The following is an 18,426-nucleotide window of genomic DNA, read 5'->3' on the forward strand; positions in this document are numbered from 1 at the left end:
TGTCGGGTACGTCGAACAATCCCTGTTCCAGACGTATACTGGCCCCATCCCCGAACTCTACCTCCGCTACATCGATGACTGCATTGGTGCTGCCTCTTGCACCCATGCAGAACTCACTGACTTCATACACTTCACCTCCAATTTCCATCCTGCCCTTAAATATACCTGGACTCTCTCCGACATCTCCCTCCCGTTTCTGGACCTCACCATCTCCATCACAGGAGACAGACTAGTGACGGACATTTACTATAAACCCACTGACTCGCACAGCTATCTGGACTACACTTCTTCCCACCCGGTCCCCTGCAAAAAGTCTATCCCCTACTCCCAATTCCTCCGACTACGCCGCATCTGCGCCCGGGATGAGGTGTTCCACACTAGGGCTTCCGAGGCGTCCTCGTTCTTCAGGAAACGGGGCTTCCCCTCCTCCATTATAGATGAGGCTCTCACTAGGGTCTCTTCTACATCCCGCAGCTCCACTCTTGCTCCACCTCCCCCCACTCGCAACAAGGTCATAATCCTCCTCGTTCTCACCTTCCACCCCACCAGCCAGCGGATCCAACATATCATCCACCAACATTTCCGTCACCTACAACGGGACCCCACCACTGGCCATATCTTCCCATCCCCTCCCCTCTCTGCGTTCCGCAGAGACCTTTCCCTCCGTAACTCCCTGGTCCACTCGTCCCTTCCTACCCAAACCACCCCAACCCCGGGCACTTTCCCCTGCAACCGCACGAGATGCAACACCTGTCCCTTTACCTCCCCCCTCAACTCCATCCAAGGACCCAAACAGTCTTTCCAGGTGAGACAAAGGTTCACCTGCACCTCCTCCAACCTCATCTATTGCATCCGCTGCTCTAGATGTCAACTTATTTACATCGGCGAAATCAAGCGCAGGCTCGGCGATCGCTTCGCTGAACACCTGCGCTCGGTCCGCATTAACAAAACTGATCTCCCGGTGGCCGAGCACTTCAACTCCCCCTCCCATTCCCAGTCTAACCTTTCTGTCATGGGCCTCCTCCAGTGCCATAGTGAGGCCCACCGGAAATTGGAGGAACAGCACCTCATATTTCGCCTGGGCAGTTTGCAGCCCAGTGGTATGAACGTCGACTTCTCCAACTTTAGATAGTCCCTCTGTCCCTCCCTTCCCCTCCCCCTTCCCAGATCTCCCTCTATCTTCCTGTCTCCACCTATATCCTTCCTTTGTCCCGCCCCCCTGACATCAGTCTGAAGAAGGTCTCGACCCGAAACGTCACCCATTCCTTCTCTCCCGAGATGCTGCCTGACCTGCTGAGTTACTCCAGCATTTTGTGAATAAATCGATTTGTACCAGCATCTGCAGTTATTTTCTTATATTATATATTGAAAGCATCTGATTTTGACATTGCATTGCACAGACATCGAAGTTGAAGGTGTAGTGAACAACAAAGCTCAATCCAGCTCAATGCTTGGGTGAACTCTCTGATTCAGTAGTGAGGGGAAAATTGAGCATCACGGCAGAGATCTGCCATGGTCGTATGGAAAGACATATGGTTTGGAAGTTAAGATTCAACATGACTTTGACCTCAACAGAGAGAACAACCCAGGCCAAGAACATAAATAAAGGACATCATCTCATTCTAGAAAATCTGAGCCTATTGAAAACATCATTCACTACAGGAGTGTTGTTTGCCTGAAGACAATGTGGGACGATTCTTTGAAAATGAGCATGACTTTGTTTCCTGATCCATTATGACTGGTGAAGGCCAAAATAATAGCTCCAGTAATGGAATGCTGCCAGCAGTGTGACACTTGAGGCATTAATTACATGAGTAATTCACAGCCAAGTGTTCGAGCAAGCACTCTCTCTATTGGTCTGTAGAATTTGGAAGCTGTTTGAGTGGCCAGCAGAATCTTATGAACATGCCTAGTCAGTTCTTCCAAGTTCATCAGATAGTCAGTTTTAAAGAACAAAAAAGCGATAAAGTAGTTCAATATCTTCCTGGTTGTTTCATAATGCCGTAGTTTTCATCTTTGAGCTCAGACTTATTTGGCAGAAATGGATAATAATGAATGGTGGTGTCAGTAGATGTACACTAACATGAATATGCACAGCACTGCCCAACCCAATTTACAATGAGGATAATTTCATCTGATGTGATCACAACTGTGATCTATACAGGTTGTTTTTTTTAACGTTTGGCATATATGTTATGCTAATCAATCCAATTTCTAGCTTATATTATTTAAATCCAAGCTGTCTATTGAACATCCCCGAAAAAGTCAATGCTTTTAATTAAAGGGTACTGCTTGAAGTGTTATCCTGCTATGTGAATTTATTGTGCATTTGTTGTTTTAAGCTTTTCATGATGTTTATTTGCATATGTTTCATATGACTGCATATGACAGTCTCAGGGATTAACCTCTTGAACCTATGCTGCACTGCCTCAATAGCAAGGACATCCTTCCTCAAATTAGGAGACCAAAACTACACACAATACTCCAGATGTGGTCTCACCAAGGCCCTATACAACTGCAGAAGGAGTTATTTGCTCCTCTCGTTATGAAGGCCAACATGCCATTAGCTTTCTTCACTGCCTGCTGTACCTGCTTACTTTCAGTGACTGGTGTGCAAGGACACCAAGGTCTCGTTGCACTTCCCCTTTACCTAATCTTGCACCATTGAGATAATAATCTGCCTCCTTATTTTTGCCGCCAAAGTGGATAACCTTACATTTATCTGCATTATACTGCATCTGCCATGCATCTGCCCACTCACTCAACCTGTCCAAGTTATCCTGCAACTTCCTAACATCCTCTTCGCAGTTCACACTGCCACCCAGCTTTGTGTCATCTGCAAAATTGCTAGTGTTACTTCTAATTCCATCATCCAAATCATTAATACATATTATAAATAGTTGCGGTCCCAGCACCTAGCCTTGTGGCACTCCACTCACCACTGCCTGCCATTCTGAAAAGGACCCGTTTATTCCTACTCTTTGCTTCCTGTATGCCAACCAATTCTCTATCCATATCAATACCCTACCCCCAATACCATGTGCTCTAATTTTGCTCACCAACCTCCCATGTGGTACCTTATCAAAGGCTTTCTGAAAGTCTAGATACACTACATCCACTGGCTTTCCTTCATCCATTTTACTTGTCACATCCTCAAAAAATTCCAGAAGATTAGTCAAGCATGATTTCCCTTTCATAAATCCATGCTGACTTGGACCAATCCTTTTACCGCTATCCAAATGCGCCGTCATTACCTCTTTAATAATTGACTCCAGCATCTTCCCTACCACCGATGTCAGGCTAACTGGTCTATAATTCCCCATTTTCTCTCTTGCTCCTTTCTTGAAAAGTGGGATAACATTAGCTATTCTCCAATCCATAGGAACTGATCCTGAATCTATTGAACATTGGAAAATGATCACCAATGCGTCCGCGATTTCCTGAGTCACCTCCTTGAGTACCGTGGGATGCAGACCATCAGGCCCTGGGGATTTATCAGCCTTCAGTCCCATCAGTCTATCCAATACTATTTCTCGTCTAATGCAAATTTCTTTCAGTTCCTCTGTCTCCCTTGATCCTCTGTCCACTAGTACATCTAAATAGTTAAATTGCTGGAATTAATAAAAATTGACTGTATATATATTAAAAAAGTAATCCTGGTGTCATGCTAATTTTTTTTCGGTTGCATTTAATTTTACACGAAACTGAGTCTTTGTTTCCTTTTATTTGAATTATTATGGGTTCCCTTTTGCCGTTTAGTTGAACTTTTTCGAGCTATTTCTTGCAGAGACTGTTTCATTTGTGGGAAATTAAAGTAGGTCTTGAATGCTGCAACTATGCAAGTAATATATGCAGTGGTTATGTTTTAAGCACCTGGTCCCCTTGAAGTCTGCTTTTGAACCCAGGTGTGTTATCTTGGTTTTGTGTGTTCCAGGTGAACGTCCCTTCCATTGCAACCAATGTGGTGCATCATTTACCCAAAAAGGAAACCTACTGAGGCATGTGAAACTGCATACAGGAGAGAAGCCTTTCAAATGTCCATTCTGCAACTATGCCTGCAGACGACGAGATGCACTGACTGGTCATCTTAGGACACATTCTGGTGAGTTGAGTTGACTGTTGTAGAAGAAGCAAGCAAGTACTTTTCAACATTTCAAGTCTTTATTCAATTATCAAAAATACAAGGAATGGAAAGCTCCAGAGTTCTCTTGGCTAATCAAGCTTAAGTAACATTACCCAATGTATGCAAAATAAAAATGACTCATTTTGTTATATAATAAATGCACCCAGATTTATATTGAAAATTTGATTATATTTATAAAGAAAAATAATAAGGCAGTGTGTAAAATGAAATATAATATTCTTGAAAAGGTGCAAAATCTTTCTAACAGCCTGGTGCATCATTCCCAAAACTGAATGTAATTTTGGTGTTTCAGGTGTATTCATTCTTATGCTTTCTTTTTACTGTTTCATTGCGTGTGAAACTTTGTATTTTAACTGTCCGGGGCCTTGCTATTTTCAAACATGGTCCTGTTTATTATATGCACACCTGAAGGCTTTTTTTTCTGCAGTAGCACTGACATAACCATTGATATGTTTTAGAAAAGTTACAGTTCACCATCATTGACTACAGTGACTGTCTAACAATGTATGGGATTTTTTTATTTCTTTAGTTTGCTTAATCTTACAAATATAAGTCGTGCTCAGTTATGGGAATTTCTGTAGATATTTATACTTGACCTAAAGACTGTTGCTGGCAGGTTCTTAGTAAACCTGATTCACTGAGCTAGTTGGAGATATTTAGCACATGCATTGTGACATTGTTATGGAGAACATAACAGTAATTGAGCAACTCAAATGGAAGAAATATTTTTATTACAGAAATATTAACCTTTGGAAGTTCATTTTATATTCACTCATCAAACTGGAAACCCACAGGACTAGATGAAATGCTGATTATGGATCTAGCCCAACATTATTGGGCTGTGAATTGAACAGAAAGCAATATTGAACCATGTGTAAACTCAGCGTCATACCTGATCTCATTCTTGATGTGTAGGTTTGGTTAAATTGCTCTCTATAATCGAAACCCCAAATTTTTGACATTCAAAAGCATGAAAATTCAGCCAGTGAAAATAGAAACATAGAAAATAGATGCAGAAGTAGGCCATTCGGCTCTTCGAGCCAGCAATGCCATTCAATATAATCAGGGCTAGTCATCCAAAATCAGTACCCCGTTCCTGCTATTTCCCCATATCCCTTGATTCCGTTAGCCCTAAGAGCAAAATCTAACTCTCTCTTGAAAACATCCAGTGGAGACCAAAACTGCACACAATACTCCAGGTGTGGTCTCACCAGGGCCCTGTAAAACTGCAGTAGGACCTCCTTGCTCCTATACTCAAATCTTCTCGCTATGAAGGCCAACATGCCACTTGCTTTCTTCATGCTTACTTTCAGTGACTGATGTACAAGGACACCCAGGTCTCGTTGTCCCTTCCCTTTCCTAATCTGACACCATTCAGATAATAATCTTCCTTCCCACCAAATCTTCTTGCCACCAAAGTGGATACCTCACATTTATCCACATTGTACTGCATCTGCCCATTCACCCAACCTATCCAAGTCACCCTGCAGCCTCATAGCCTCATAGCATCCTTGCAGCTCACACTGTCACCCAGCTTTGTGTCATCTGCAAACTTGGTGTTACATTTAATTCCCTCGTCTAAATCGGTAATATATATTGTAAGTAACGAGTCCCAGCGCTGAGCTTTGCGGCAGCCCACTAATCATTTTTTGTCTTGTATCTCTATTACCTCTTTAATTTTGATATTAGTCTCCATCTATTCTAACCCTTTTCTTGCTTTTTATAGTATTTATCTTGGCCTTTATAGTTTTCTTGATGAAAGTGGAACAAACTTTTTTTTTGAATATGATCTTCATTGCCGATAAACTTGTTTCCAGGATAATTTCACCAATCAATTAAGGGTTTATTTGTGTTCCACGTTGTATAGTTGCTCAGCATTATTTGGAGATTAAATCGTCGGCTTATTTTAGTATTTTGGCTTGATGCAATGGCATTTGGATTTCTAGAAACTTTAGTTTAACTAAATATTTAACTAATTTGTATGAAGGTTCATCTGTATAAGTTTGCACTATATATTATATCTATAGATACTTAACAACCAAATACAAAATAATATATTTGAGCTCTTATTTCACTTAACTGAAGAAACAAGTTTTAAAGTCACTTTTTTTCCCCACAAGCATAGCAACAATGCATAATGTAATACTTTTCTTCAATATGTGCCACTGTAATTTTTTGTCCTCAGATCACTGGTACAATCTGATGTTGTTATTTATGGTCTGCAGCATCAAGTAGTGATTATCGGAAACATTTGCAAAATTCATGGGATTCTTGTGACTTTTCAGAAATTTGTGCTCTCTACACATTTCTTTTAGAATATGCAACAGAAATGGCAAACAAATAATTTATTACCAATCTTATTGATAAACAGCAGATTGTTAGCAGAGAAATAAATTAGGAAAGCAAAAAGAAGCCAAGAAATATTCTTGGCAAGTAAGAATAAGGAGATTCCCAGGCATCCAATGTGTAACAGGAGCAAAAGGGCAGCCAGGGAAAGAGTGATATTCCTTAGAGACCAACTAGATAAATAAGTGGTGAGGTCCCAGAGGAATATTTGTCTTCTGCATTCACCAAGAGGAAGGAAATGGAAGATACTAAGTTCAGGGAGGGGTACAAGATAATCTGAAGCAGGTCAGTATTAAGAAGGAGGTGATGTTAGATGTTACTGGATGGGCGTGGACCCCTTTGGGTCCAAACCTCTCCTGCGGGCGTGGCAACCCAGTTGGGTGCAAACCTCTCCTGCGGGCCCGGCAACCCTCCCACAACTGATGACCCGTGAACCCGTTGCCGGCTGGGGAGTCTCTCCCGGGGCCGTGTGTAGGCGAGAGGAAAGGGGAGAGGGAGCCACTCATCCCGGCCCCGGGCGGCCATCGTATCGGCCAGAGGGAGCCGTGGACCTGTTGGGTGGAAACCTCTCCTGCAGCGGCAGCTCGACGGCGACAGCCATGTTCTTTTTTTAGCATTTATTAACGTTTATTAAGTTCATTGTTTTTAAAATGTAACAAAACTTGATCAATTGAGACTGCAGGGGAATGGTGAGTAGGGTGGGCCTAAACTTGTTACGTTATCGTGTACCGTTTTGGCTGTATTTCGGGTATAAATATATTTACGAATGAACAAACAATCAAACAAGATGAGAGTTTTTGTAATATATTGATAGATGAGATGCATAACGATGGATAAATTTCCAGGGCCTTTAGAGATATACCCATGTTTACTCTGGGAAGCAAGGGAGGAGTAGCTGGGTCATGATTTGGATTTTTGCCTCAGAGGTAGGGAAATTATTGGAGAAAATCAAATTTGTGCACATTTGGAATGGGAGGGCTGATCAATGATAATTGGCATGAATTTGTGTGAGGGAAATTTTATGTCACTAATTTGTTTGAGATTTCTGAGGTTGTAATCAAGGATAATACCTGTGTGGACTACTGTAAGGCATTTAACAAGGTCCTGTATTGTTAAATGGGACCTGCTGGTCCAGAAGGTTAAGGCACATGGGATCCAAGGTTTACTGGTTAATTGGATCAAAAATTGGCTTGGTAATAAGCAGCAGAGGATCATGATGGAAGGATGCTTTTCTGATTAAAAGCCTGAAACCAGTGGTACAGGATACTACTATGGGATGGGAACCACAGGACTTGGGTGGAAACATAGGAGGAACACAGGTAGATATGCTGGAGAGAAAGGCACATGGCATTCTTGCCTTCATAGTTGTGGCTTAAAATCTAAATGCTGGTATGTAATATTGCAATTTTACAAAACTGGTTAGACGAAAGAGAGGCAAAATGTTGGAGTAACTCAGAGGGTCAGGCAGCATTTCTGGAGAAATGGATAGATTACCTTTCGTAACGGGACCCTATTCAGACTGGTTGGACCACCTTGGGATACTATGTGCATTTCTGGGTCATCGTGCTATAGGAAGGATGTACTGGAAAGTGAGCTGAGGAGATTCACCAGGATGTTGCCTGGAATGGAGGACCAATTATGGGGAGACACTGGATAGGTTTGGTTTGTTTTTTCAGGAGCGAGTAATGCCAAGGGGTGAGTTGAAAGAGATATAAATGTATAAAAGACATAGATAAGGTAAATAGCATCTTGTTAATATGGTAGGTGTGTCAAAAACAAGTTGAGAGGGAGAAGGTTAAATCGGAAGTGTCAGTGTTGCAGTTGAACAAAGGGGACTGTGAAGGCATTTGAGAGGAGCTGGCCAAGGTCGACTGGAAAGGGATCCTAGCAGGAATGATGGCAGAACAGCAATGGCAGGAATTTCTGGGCATAATCGGGAAGATGCAGGATTATTTCATTCCAAAGCGAAAGAAAGATTCTAAGGGGAGTAGGAGGCAACCGTGGCTGTCAAGGGAAGTTAGGGATGGAATAAAACTAAAAGAAAAGATGTATCACACAGCAAAGAGTAGCGGGAAGGCAGAGGATTGGGAATCTTTTAAAAGACAGCAGAAGGTAACACAATGGGCCACAAAGGGCTGAAAAGATGAAGTACGAGGGGAAGCTGGCCAAGAATATAAAGAAGGACAGTAAAAGCTTCTTTAGCTATGTTAAGAGAAAAAGAGTAGCAAAGTCAAATGTGGGTCCCTTGAAGGCAGATACGGGTGAAATGATTATGGGTTACAAGGAAATGGCAGAAGAGTTGAACAGGTACTTAGGATCTTTCTTCACTAAGAAAGGCACAAACAATCTCCCAGATGTACTAGAGGACAGAGGATCTAGGAGAATAGAGGAACTGAAATAAATTTGCATTAGGCGAGAAATAGTATTGGGTAGACTGATGGGACTGATGTTCTGCATCCCAGGGAGGTGGCTCTAGAAATAGTGGACACATTGGTGATCATTTTCCAATGTTCAATAGATTCAGGATCAGTTCCTGTGGATTGGAGGATAGCTAATGTTATCCCACTTTTCAAGAACGGAGCGAGAGAGAATTACAGACCAGTTAGCCTGACATCGGTGGTGGGGAAGATGCTGGAGTCAATTATTAAAGAGGTAATAACGGTGCATTTGGATAGCAGTAAAAGGATAAGTCCAAGTCAGCATGGATTTATGAAAGGGAAATCATGCTTGACTAATCTTCTGGAATTTTTTGAGGATGTGACAAGTAAAATGGATGAAGGGGAGCCAGTGGATGTAGTGTATCTAGACTTTCAGAAAGCCTTTGATAAGGTCCCACACGAGAGATTGGTGAGCAAAATTAGAGCACATGGTATTGGAGGTAGTGTGTTGATATGGATAGAGAATTGGTTGGCAGAGAATAGGAGTAAATGGGTCCATTAAAGAATGGCAGGCAGTGACGAGTGGGGTGCCGCAAGGCTTGGTGTTGGGGCCGCAACTGTTTACCATATGTATTAATGATTTGGACGAAGGAATTAGAAGTAACATTAGCAAGTTTGCAGATGACACAAAGCTGGGTGGCAGTGTGAACTGCGAAGAGGATGTTAGGAGGTTGCAGGGTGACCTGGACAGGTTGAGTGAGTGGGCAGATGCGTGGCAGATGCAGTATAATATAGATAAATGTGAGGTTATCCACTTTGGCGGCAAAAACAAGGAGGCAGATTATTGTCTCAATGGTGTCAGGTTAGGTAAGGGGGAAGTGCAGCGACACCTGGGTGTCCTTGTACACCAGTCACTGAAAGTTGGCGTGCAGGTACAGCAGGCAGTGAAGAAAGCTAATGGCATGTTAGCCTACATAACGAGAGGATTTCAGTATAGGAGGAAAGAGGTTCTTCTGCAGTTGTATGGGGCCCTGGTAAGACCACAGCTGGAGTATTGTGTACAGTTTTGGTCTCCTAATTTTAGGAAGGACATCCTTGTAATTGAGGCAGTGCAGCGTAGGTTCACGAGATTGATCCCTGGGATGGCGGGACGGTCATATGAGGAAATATTAAAAAGACTAGGCTTGTATTCACTGGAGTTTAGAAGGATGAGAGGGGATCTTATAGAGATATAAAATTAAAAAAGGACTGGACAAGCTAGATGCAGGAAAAATGTTCCCAATGTTGGAGTCCAGAACCAGGGGCCACAGTCTTAGAATAAAGGGAAGGCCATTTAAAACTGAGGTGAGAAGGAACATTTTCACCCAGAGAGTTGTGAATTTGTGGAATTGCCACAGAGGGCAGTGGAGGCCAAATCACTGGATTTGAGAGTTAGATAGAGCTCTGGAGGCGAGTGGAATCAAGGGATATGGGGAGAAGTTGGGCATAGGTTACTGATTGTGAAGGATCAGCCATGATCACAATGAATGGCGGTGCTGGCTCGAAGGGCCGAATGGCCTCCTCCTGCACCTATTTTCGATGTTTCTAAGAGGGCATAAGTTTAAGGTGAGAGGAAGGAGTTTAAAAGGGGACGAATGGAAAGCATGTGGTTAATATACAGCATTTGTTGCCAGAGGAGGAGGTGGAATCAGATATAATATGTTTAAGAGACGTCCAGACAAGGATTTGAATAGGCAAAGCATAGAAGAAAGAATATGAGCCTAATGTGGGAAATTAGCTTTAGTTTAGAATGGCAAAAATGGCAGCATGGACATGTTGTGCCAAAGATAGACACAAAAAGCTGGAGTAACTCAACGGGACAGGCAGCATCTTTGGAGAGAAGGAAGGGGTGACTTTTCGGATCGAGACCCTTCTTCAGAGTCTGAAGAAGGGTCTCGACCCAAAATGTCACCCATCTCTTTATTTTTTTGTTTGTTTGTAGTTTGGTTTTGTTTGCTGCAGATTACAGCACCTAAGTCTAGCAATAAAGCATGAAAGTGAGCAGATAGAATATACTAAAGTTGTTTGGATTCCTCCCTCTCCTGATATAAATTATTATTACATAAATTATTTTAAAATGAAAATAATTTCTGCTTACTAAGATCAAATTTATGTTGTCAAACCTATGAGAATATTTATTTCAAAGCATAAATTAAATGTGATCGTGATTTTTTTTAACCAATCACATCAGGCATAGGTAGTGGGTAAGAACCAATTCACAAACGTCTTTTTGATAGTAGTAAAAAAGATGTTAATGATATTCTACTTGGCATTATAAAGCCAGACAATCTGGGTGGTATTTTCTAAAAGGCTTTCCATGCCACCAGCAATTTTTTACATCCTGATCCAAATTTAAAAGAAATGAATTCCATTGATCCCTCATGATGATTAACACTGAGTGAGCAACCCAGGAGAAAAATTAGCTAAGGTAGCCTGGTCTAAATGGAAGGAGAAAGTGACCTTCTTGAAGATGAGGTTTACTTCTAAGGTAGAGTAGCAGCTTGAATGAGTCATACAACTGTCAGGTCAGGCCTGGTAGTGTTGATGTGATTATTCATTCATTTATTAATTCATTCATTCAGTTATTTTCCAGCTTATCATCACATGTGTCAATTAGTGCAATTGACTTTGATGGTGGGCATGTCATCTTGACCACTAATGTAGCTGCACAGAAGAATCTGAATGCCTATGGTGTCTTAGAATCATTCTATCATGTTAGCAATCCAACCGAACTGAAGACATTCAATGTATTTTGGAACTTGGATCTTCAGCAACTGTGAAAGTTTTTAGTGGAACTGTTATAAATATAGCTGTAGCATTGTTTTTCAGAGAATTCCATTCAGATACCACAAGTATTATTACAACTTCAGAGCTATTTTTTGTTCCCTATCCTTGTAAATTTCCCCAGTGTGGGACGAATAAAGGAATATATTTTACTCATGAGTATTGAATCATTGCTCTTTTTAAATTTAGTTTAGTCCCCTTTCTAACCTTATTACATCCCCGATTTATATATTTTGATTCTAAGTCACTGATTTCAATGCAGAAGACTGTTACTCCATCATATCTTCCAAGGAAGAAGTTAGTACAGATATCGATCCATGTATTGGACTTCATTTCACAAAATGCTGGAGTAACTTTGCAGGTCAGGCAGCATCTCAGGAGAGAAGGAATGGGTGACGTTTCGAGTCAAGACCCTTCTTCAGACTTCAGTCTGCGATAAGAATAACAGGTGTGAGATAGGTTTATTGAGTTGGGAATTTTGAAGCCAGGGGGAGGATGGGGATGGGGGGTTGTGGAGGGGAGAAATAGGTGGGAATCCAGGCAGGGTCCAGTGGGAAGAGAGAAGGGGGTGGGGGAGTAAAGAGGGCCGAGGGGGTGGGGGGGGGTTTAGTTAGAGGTTACCTAAAATCAGAGTATTCAATGGTCATACATGTGAGGAAATGGGAAGGGGAATTGAACTGGTTAGCAACCCGGAGATCCAGTAGGCCTTAGCCGATCGAACGCGTGTTCTTAGCTTGGTCTTGTCGATATACAAGAGGCCACATTTGCAACACTGGGGTACAGTAGATGTGGTCTGAGGAGGTGCAGTGGACCCCTGTCTCTTCTGGAACGACTGCTGGGGTTCCTGGATGGAGGTGAGGGAGGAGGTATAGGGGCAGGTGTTGCACCTGTGGTTGCAGGGGATAGTACCTGGAGAGGGGGTGGTGTGAGTGAGAAGGGATGAGTGAAGCAAAGAGTTGCGAAGAGAACGGTCTCTGCAGAAGGTGGAAAGTGGTGGGGATGGGAAGATGTGATTAGTGGTGGAATCATGTAGGAGATGATGGAAATGTCGGATTATGATATGTTAGATGCGGAGGCTTGTGGGCTGAAAGGACCAGGGGCACTCTATCCTTGTTCAGTCTGGGGAGTGAGGGAGAAAGAGCAGGACACAGGTGAAGATCCATCTATGACAGAACAGGGAAAACCACGGTTACTAAAGAAAGAGGACATCTCAGGGCCTAGAATAGAAAGTATCTTGGGAGCAGATGTGGCGGAGACAGAGCAATTGGGAGTATGGAATAGTGTCTTTGCAAGAGACAGGGAGGGAGGAAGTGCCATACAGATAACTGTGGGAGTTGGTAGGTTTGTAGTTGACATCAGTTGATAGTCTGTCCCCTATAATGGAGAAAGAGAAATTAAGAAAGGGGAAAGATGTGTCAGAGACAGTTCAGGTGAATTTTACGGCAGAGTGGAAGTTAGTTGTGAAGTTAATGAAATGCATGAGTTCTACACAGGTGCAGGAAACCGCCCCAATGCAGTCATCGATGTACGGAGAAAGAGTCGGAGGATAGGGCCAGGACAGTTTGACATAACCAGTAAAAAGACAGGCAGAGCTGGGGCCCATGCAAGTGGCCATGGCTCCACCTTTAATTTGGAAGAAGAGAGAGGAGTCAAAGGATAAGTTGTTGAGGGTGAAGACAAGTTTTGCCAAGTGGAGGTTACTAGATTAGTTTAGGTGAGTGTTAGAGGGAAAGTAGCATAACTCCACTTGGGTAGTACATTGTTGTTCCATTCTCTTAATGTTCCAATATCCTTTTTGGCAATACTAGAGCAGCATGTAAATAGAAGTGCTGATGAGCAAAGAGGGGCAATAATAATTTGTAATCTATAATGACATAGCAGGTAGAGACTTTATCGAAGCTGTCATTTAAACCTTTATGTAGTGGCTAAAGAAAAACAAGAAAATCATTGTGCCAATAACGGCTGTTGGACATTATTTATTTGACTTTATTGTGTGTATTTCATTTTCCTGCAAATTGCTCAATGCAAAATTGGATTCACTATTAAAAATATTTCCTTTCTTGCACTTGAAATTCCCTTATTGCCCGCTCTTTAACTATTAGAAATGCCATGCCCCTTTGCAATGCTATCTGATTCTTACAGTGTGCTATAAAGTAGCACTTGCTGATTAATGGGAGAGTAGTTGCATATTTTTGGATTCATAATATAGAATCCCTAATAGAGAGTGATGTTAGATTAGAAATATGAAATGGAGAGGATATTTCTAACTTTGCAGGTGCCTGAGAAGAAAAAGAACATCATACATCAGACTCAATTTCTCCTTCCATTGACGTAGATGGAGAATTTGATTGTGCGAATTTACACCATCACCCAGAATTAAAATTGTCTTTTGCAATGGATGAAGTAACATTAAATGGTAGATTGGATACATTAACTATAAAATTGTCATAATTACACGTTTTCATGTATTTCATGTTGTAAAAGAGCTGTGTTGTGTCACTAGCTTGAATAAATGTGAATAAAAAATATTGGAATCAAATGTAAAGGGCCCAAATGACATTCACATAACATTCAGAGAAATCACTTTAAACGGTGTTTAGCCTTGTCGAGGTCACTTGTGTGCAGTTTTGTTGTTCTCCTTTCAGAAAAGGATATTCATTTATTGAAGTAGGTACAGAAAAAAGCCATAGTTGATCTGAAAATTTGTGGATTGAAAATTGACCATTGTGTTCTTTTATTTATTTATTTACAAGATGCAGCCTTGGGTGGCAAGGCTAGCATTTATTCTATTTATTCACGCTTGAGGTTAAATGATGTAAAGTTGACCATGTTTTCAATCCATATAGCCCCAATTATTGGTGCACGATTTTGAAAAAAAAGCAGAATGTAAAGGGAGAAGCACAGGTGTTGATTTACAATAGAGCTAAGCGTATGTTTGTTTTCAGTTCTCGCCACAAAACAGTTATCAGTTGATCTTTATTGAATGCAAGTGCCAATAAACCTGAATGATGTCGAATACTGGATCAGGTCTGTACTTGGGCTGCATTATTACCAACCAAGAAATTAGATATCCCACATATATTGACAGTATCTGAGTTTGGAGCGTGCATAACTTTTGGGAATTTATGAATGTTAAAACGGTGTCTTGAGAATTAACAACGAAATTTCATGTGTAGGGAGCTGTAATTCTAATTACTATAAACTGTGGTAATGAGACCGTTGGATAGCTTTGCACCTGCCAAACAGCAGCTTTGTAATTTTTAATGCCACAGTTCTTTTTTTTAAACCCAATTCCATTTAAAATAATATCTGCCAGTATTATGCTTGATTCAACATATTTGCATCTGGTTATTTCTGAAAATTTTTGGGAACCACTTGAGCATTCTACAGTGCATCAGACTACACTTCCATGCCACTTTAATAAGTTTGCTGAATTAAAGGATAATACTGCAACACACAAATGTAGGTCTTGTTAGCCCAGTTGGGTACATACCATGAATTCTTATGAATTTAAAAATAAAAATAAAATCAATATACCTATCAATTTCTTGGAATCTGCTAATAGGTTTTGATGAAAATCCAAAAGTCAAAACATTAGATATCTTTTAAAAAAAGCAGAAAATACTGTTTCTCTTCTCACAGTATGTGAGAAGAGAAACAGAGTTAATGTTTCAGGTTGAAGACCCTTTGTTTGAACTGGGATGGAGAGAAAGTAACCACATTAAGCTGAGGAAGGAGAGGTCTCCAATAGGATATAAACAGTAACCATGATGATGAGCTATAACATAGTGGTATCTGGCCATTGAGTGGATGGGAACTTTAGAGAGTGTGAACATAAACAAAAGACCACAGAGAAAGAAATATAAGAATTGCAAACTGCCGAGTGGGAAGATGTGCCTGGCAGGTCAGGCTGGGCATGCTCTCGGGGAATAACTTCCAAAGGGAATAAAGTAGGCAAGGAAAATAAACAGGCTGAGTCAATGTCATAAATGAACATCTCACACAGTCAGATAAATCACATTACCTGTAGTAGATTCAACATTGAATCTAGAAGCCTGCAATACACCCCAATGGAAGAAAGCTTGCATTGGGCCTCATTTTAACCATGCAGGAGATCACAGGTCAGAGTAGGAGTGGGATGGAGAATTAAAGTGGCAGGCAATAAGAAGCTCAGGGTCACCCTGCAGAATGAACTGGATGCCCTACAGAGCATTCACTTTGATGTGCTTAATGAATATCTCTTGCATCTTGCCTTAATTGTGAAATTTCAGAAGGACATTCAAGAAATAAGTAATCAATCATCACAGTCCCAAGGCATCTCTTAAGGGGTACTTCAGGGCAATATCCTAGGACCAACCATCTGCAGTTGCTTTGACAATCAATTTGCTTCCATCATAAGGTGGCATATTCATTGATAATTACACTGTTCAATTCTATTTGCAACTCTTCATGGAGTAAGACAGACATTATTCAGAAAGAGGCTAATAAGTGGTAAGTAACATTCACATTACGCTGGGGAAGTAACTATATCCATTAAGAGTGGGTGGAACCATCTATCCCTAACCATCTTTCATTCTGAGTATTCACCATCAACCAAAACTTTGATTTCATCCACCACATAACATGCAAGGCCAGATCAAAGGCTGGGTATCCTGTGGTGATTATCTCAATTCCTGACACGCAAGCCTTTCCACCCTCTGTACCCCGATAGAAATGGAATACTTTGCTGTGTGCCTGGGTAAATGCAGCTCCAACAACACATAAACTTCAACACCATCCAGGAGAAAACAGTTAGATTAACAATCTATCTGCCATGCTAAATATTATTTCCCTCCACCACTAGTACTCTGAATTGCCTGTGTTTTGATGGCAGCTCTGTTAGGCTACATGTAAAACATAGATTTAGCTTGCAAAACTAAAATTTCTAATTTCTTAAGAAAGGAGTGTAAAGTATTGCTCCTTTGTGAATGAAAAAACATGAAAAAAATTAAAGATGTTGGAAATCTGAAATAAAAGCAGAAGATGATGGAAACACTCAGTAGGTCAGGCAAAATCGGTCCCCACCATTTATGCTCGAATGATGAGAATACTGTTGAATTAGTTTGATGTTTAGGCAGCCTCTGATGTTGTTATGTAATGTAGCCAATTGGACACATCTATAGTTACCTATGATTTTCCTAATACCTATCAAGGGCTAATTTACAGTGATTAGTTAACCGACTAACCAGCATGTCTCACAAATCTGACAGAGTTTTTTTGATTGAGGATTGATGAGGGCAAGGCCTTTGACAAGGTCCCATATGGTAAACTAATCTGGAAGATTAGATTGCATGGAATCCAAGGTGAGCTAGCCAATTGGATACAAAATTTGGCAGAGGAAGGTGTCAAAAGGGTAGTTGTGGAGGGTTGTTTTTCTGATTGAAGGTCTGTGACTAATGAACTGCCACTGGGATCTCTGCTGGTTCCTCTGCTATTTGTCATCCAATGATAATGTGGTAAACATTATTAGTAAATTTCTAGATTACACCAAAAATGGTGGTATAGTGGACAGTGAGGAAGGAAATCTATGTTTATAATAGGTTTTAGATCATTTGGAAGGTGGGTTAAGGAATGGCAAGTAGAATTTCTCTCTGACAAGTGTACGTTTTGCATTTTGGTATGTCAAACTATGCAGGAGCACCACAGTAAATGGTAGAGCCATGGGGAGTGTTGCAGAACAGAGACATCTAGGAATAAAGGTGCATAGTTCCCTAAAAGTAGTGAGTCAGGTGGGCAGTGTGGTGAAGAAGCCATTTAACATTCCTAGCTTCATTGGTGCTCATTACCCTTCCCAACGTTGCATGTACAAATGAGCACCAATGCAGCTGTACAAGTCGTTGAAGAGACCACACTTGGAGCACTGTGGTTTCTGGTCGCTCTGCTACAAAACAGATGTAATTAAGTTGGAAAGCGTGCAGACAAGATTCACTAGATGTAACCGGGCTTGAATAATGAATCTTTGGATGAAATGTAATGGTAACTTTCTGCCAATTTTTTTCCCTCCATGCTACTGAATAATCAAGCCATTACAGTATGTTCTCAAAAGTAAATTCTCAGTCTTGATTGTGCAATGATGGAAAAGTAGCAAAATAAGCTATGTAGTTAAGGCAAAGTATTTTTTTCTTGAATCACCACAAGTCATTTTTGCACATCTTAAATTGGCTGAGTTAAAAATCAGTTTTGCTAAAACCTAAAAACTACATGTTTGCGTGTCTTCTCTGCACAGGTTGTACTGTAGCACTGTTTGGAAAAAGTAAAAAGATTAGAAAATACATGTCACAATACATTATTGTATCATCATCATGTGATTTGCTTGAAATCGTTGCTATTTTAGTTTTGCTGACCATTTAGTAACTTGTTTCACATTTTTTTTAAAAAGTAAGGGTGATGAATTCTGTGTGCTCTATGATTTCTGCTTACATCGGGATTGCTCGAAAATAGTAAAACCCAACCTATTATTATAATGGCACAATTAAACAAAAAGCATTAAATATTTCATGTTGGGTTGAAAATAGTTGATGTTTATTCTTTTAACGTGGAATTGTTGATTATTAATAATGTGGATTTAACAGCAGAGGCAAAGGAAAAATGTTTCTAAGTGGTGGAATGTGTAGTATGTTCTAATTATTTGATGGATATACCAGCAACATTGACTTCTAAAAAAAATCTTCCTTTGACTCCAATGGGACATGCAAG

The 18,426-nt window shown here is 40.8% G+C and overlaps 1 protein-coding gene across 4 annotated transcripts in view; it reads left to right on the forward strand.

Moving 5' to 3' along the window:
* Positions 1-18,426, forward strand: part of ikzf2 (IKAROS family zinc finger 2) — a 152,142-nt gene that overhangs the window by 122,322 nt on the left and 11,394 nt on the right. For all 4 annotated transcript variants that reach the window (XM_078403684.1, XM_078403683.1, XM_078403685.1 and 1 more), the window contains one exon: positions 3,935-4,102. In XM_078403684.1, coding sequence (XP_078259810.1) covers positions 3,935-4,102 — 168 coding nt within the window. The remainder of the gene's footprint in view (positions 1-3,934; positions 4,103-18,426) is intronic.

This window comes from Rhinoraja longicauda, chromosome 8, assembly GCF_053455715.1.
Source record: "Rhinoraja longicauda isolate Sanriku21f chromosome 8, sRhiLon1.1, whole genome shotgun sequence".
NCBI lineage: Eukaryota > Metazoa > Chordata > Chondrichthyes > Rajiformes > Arhynchobatidae > Rhinoraja > Rhinoraja longicauda.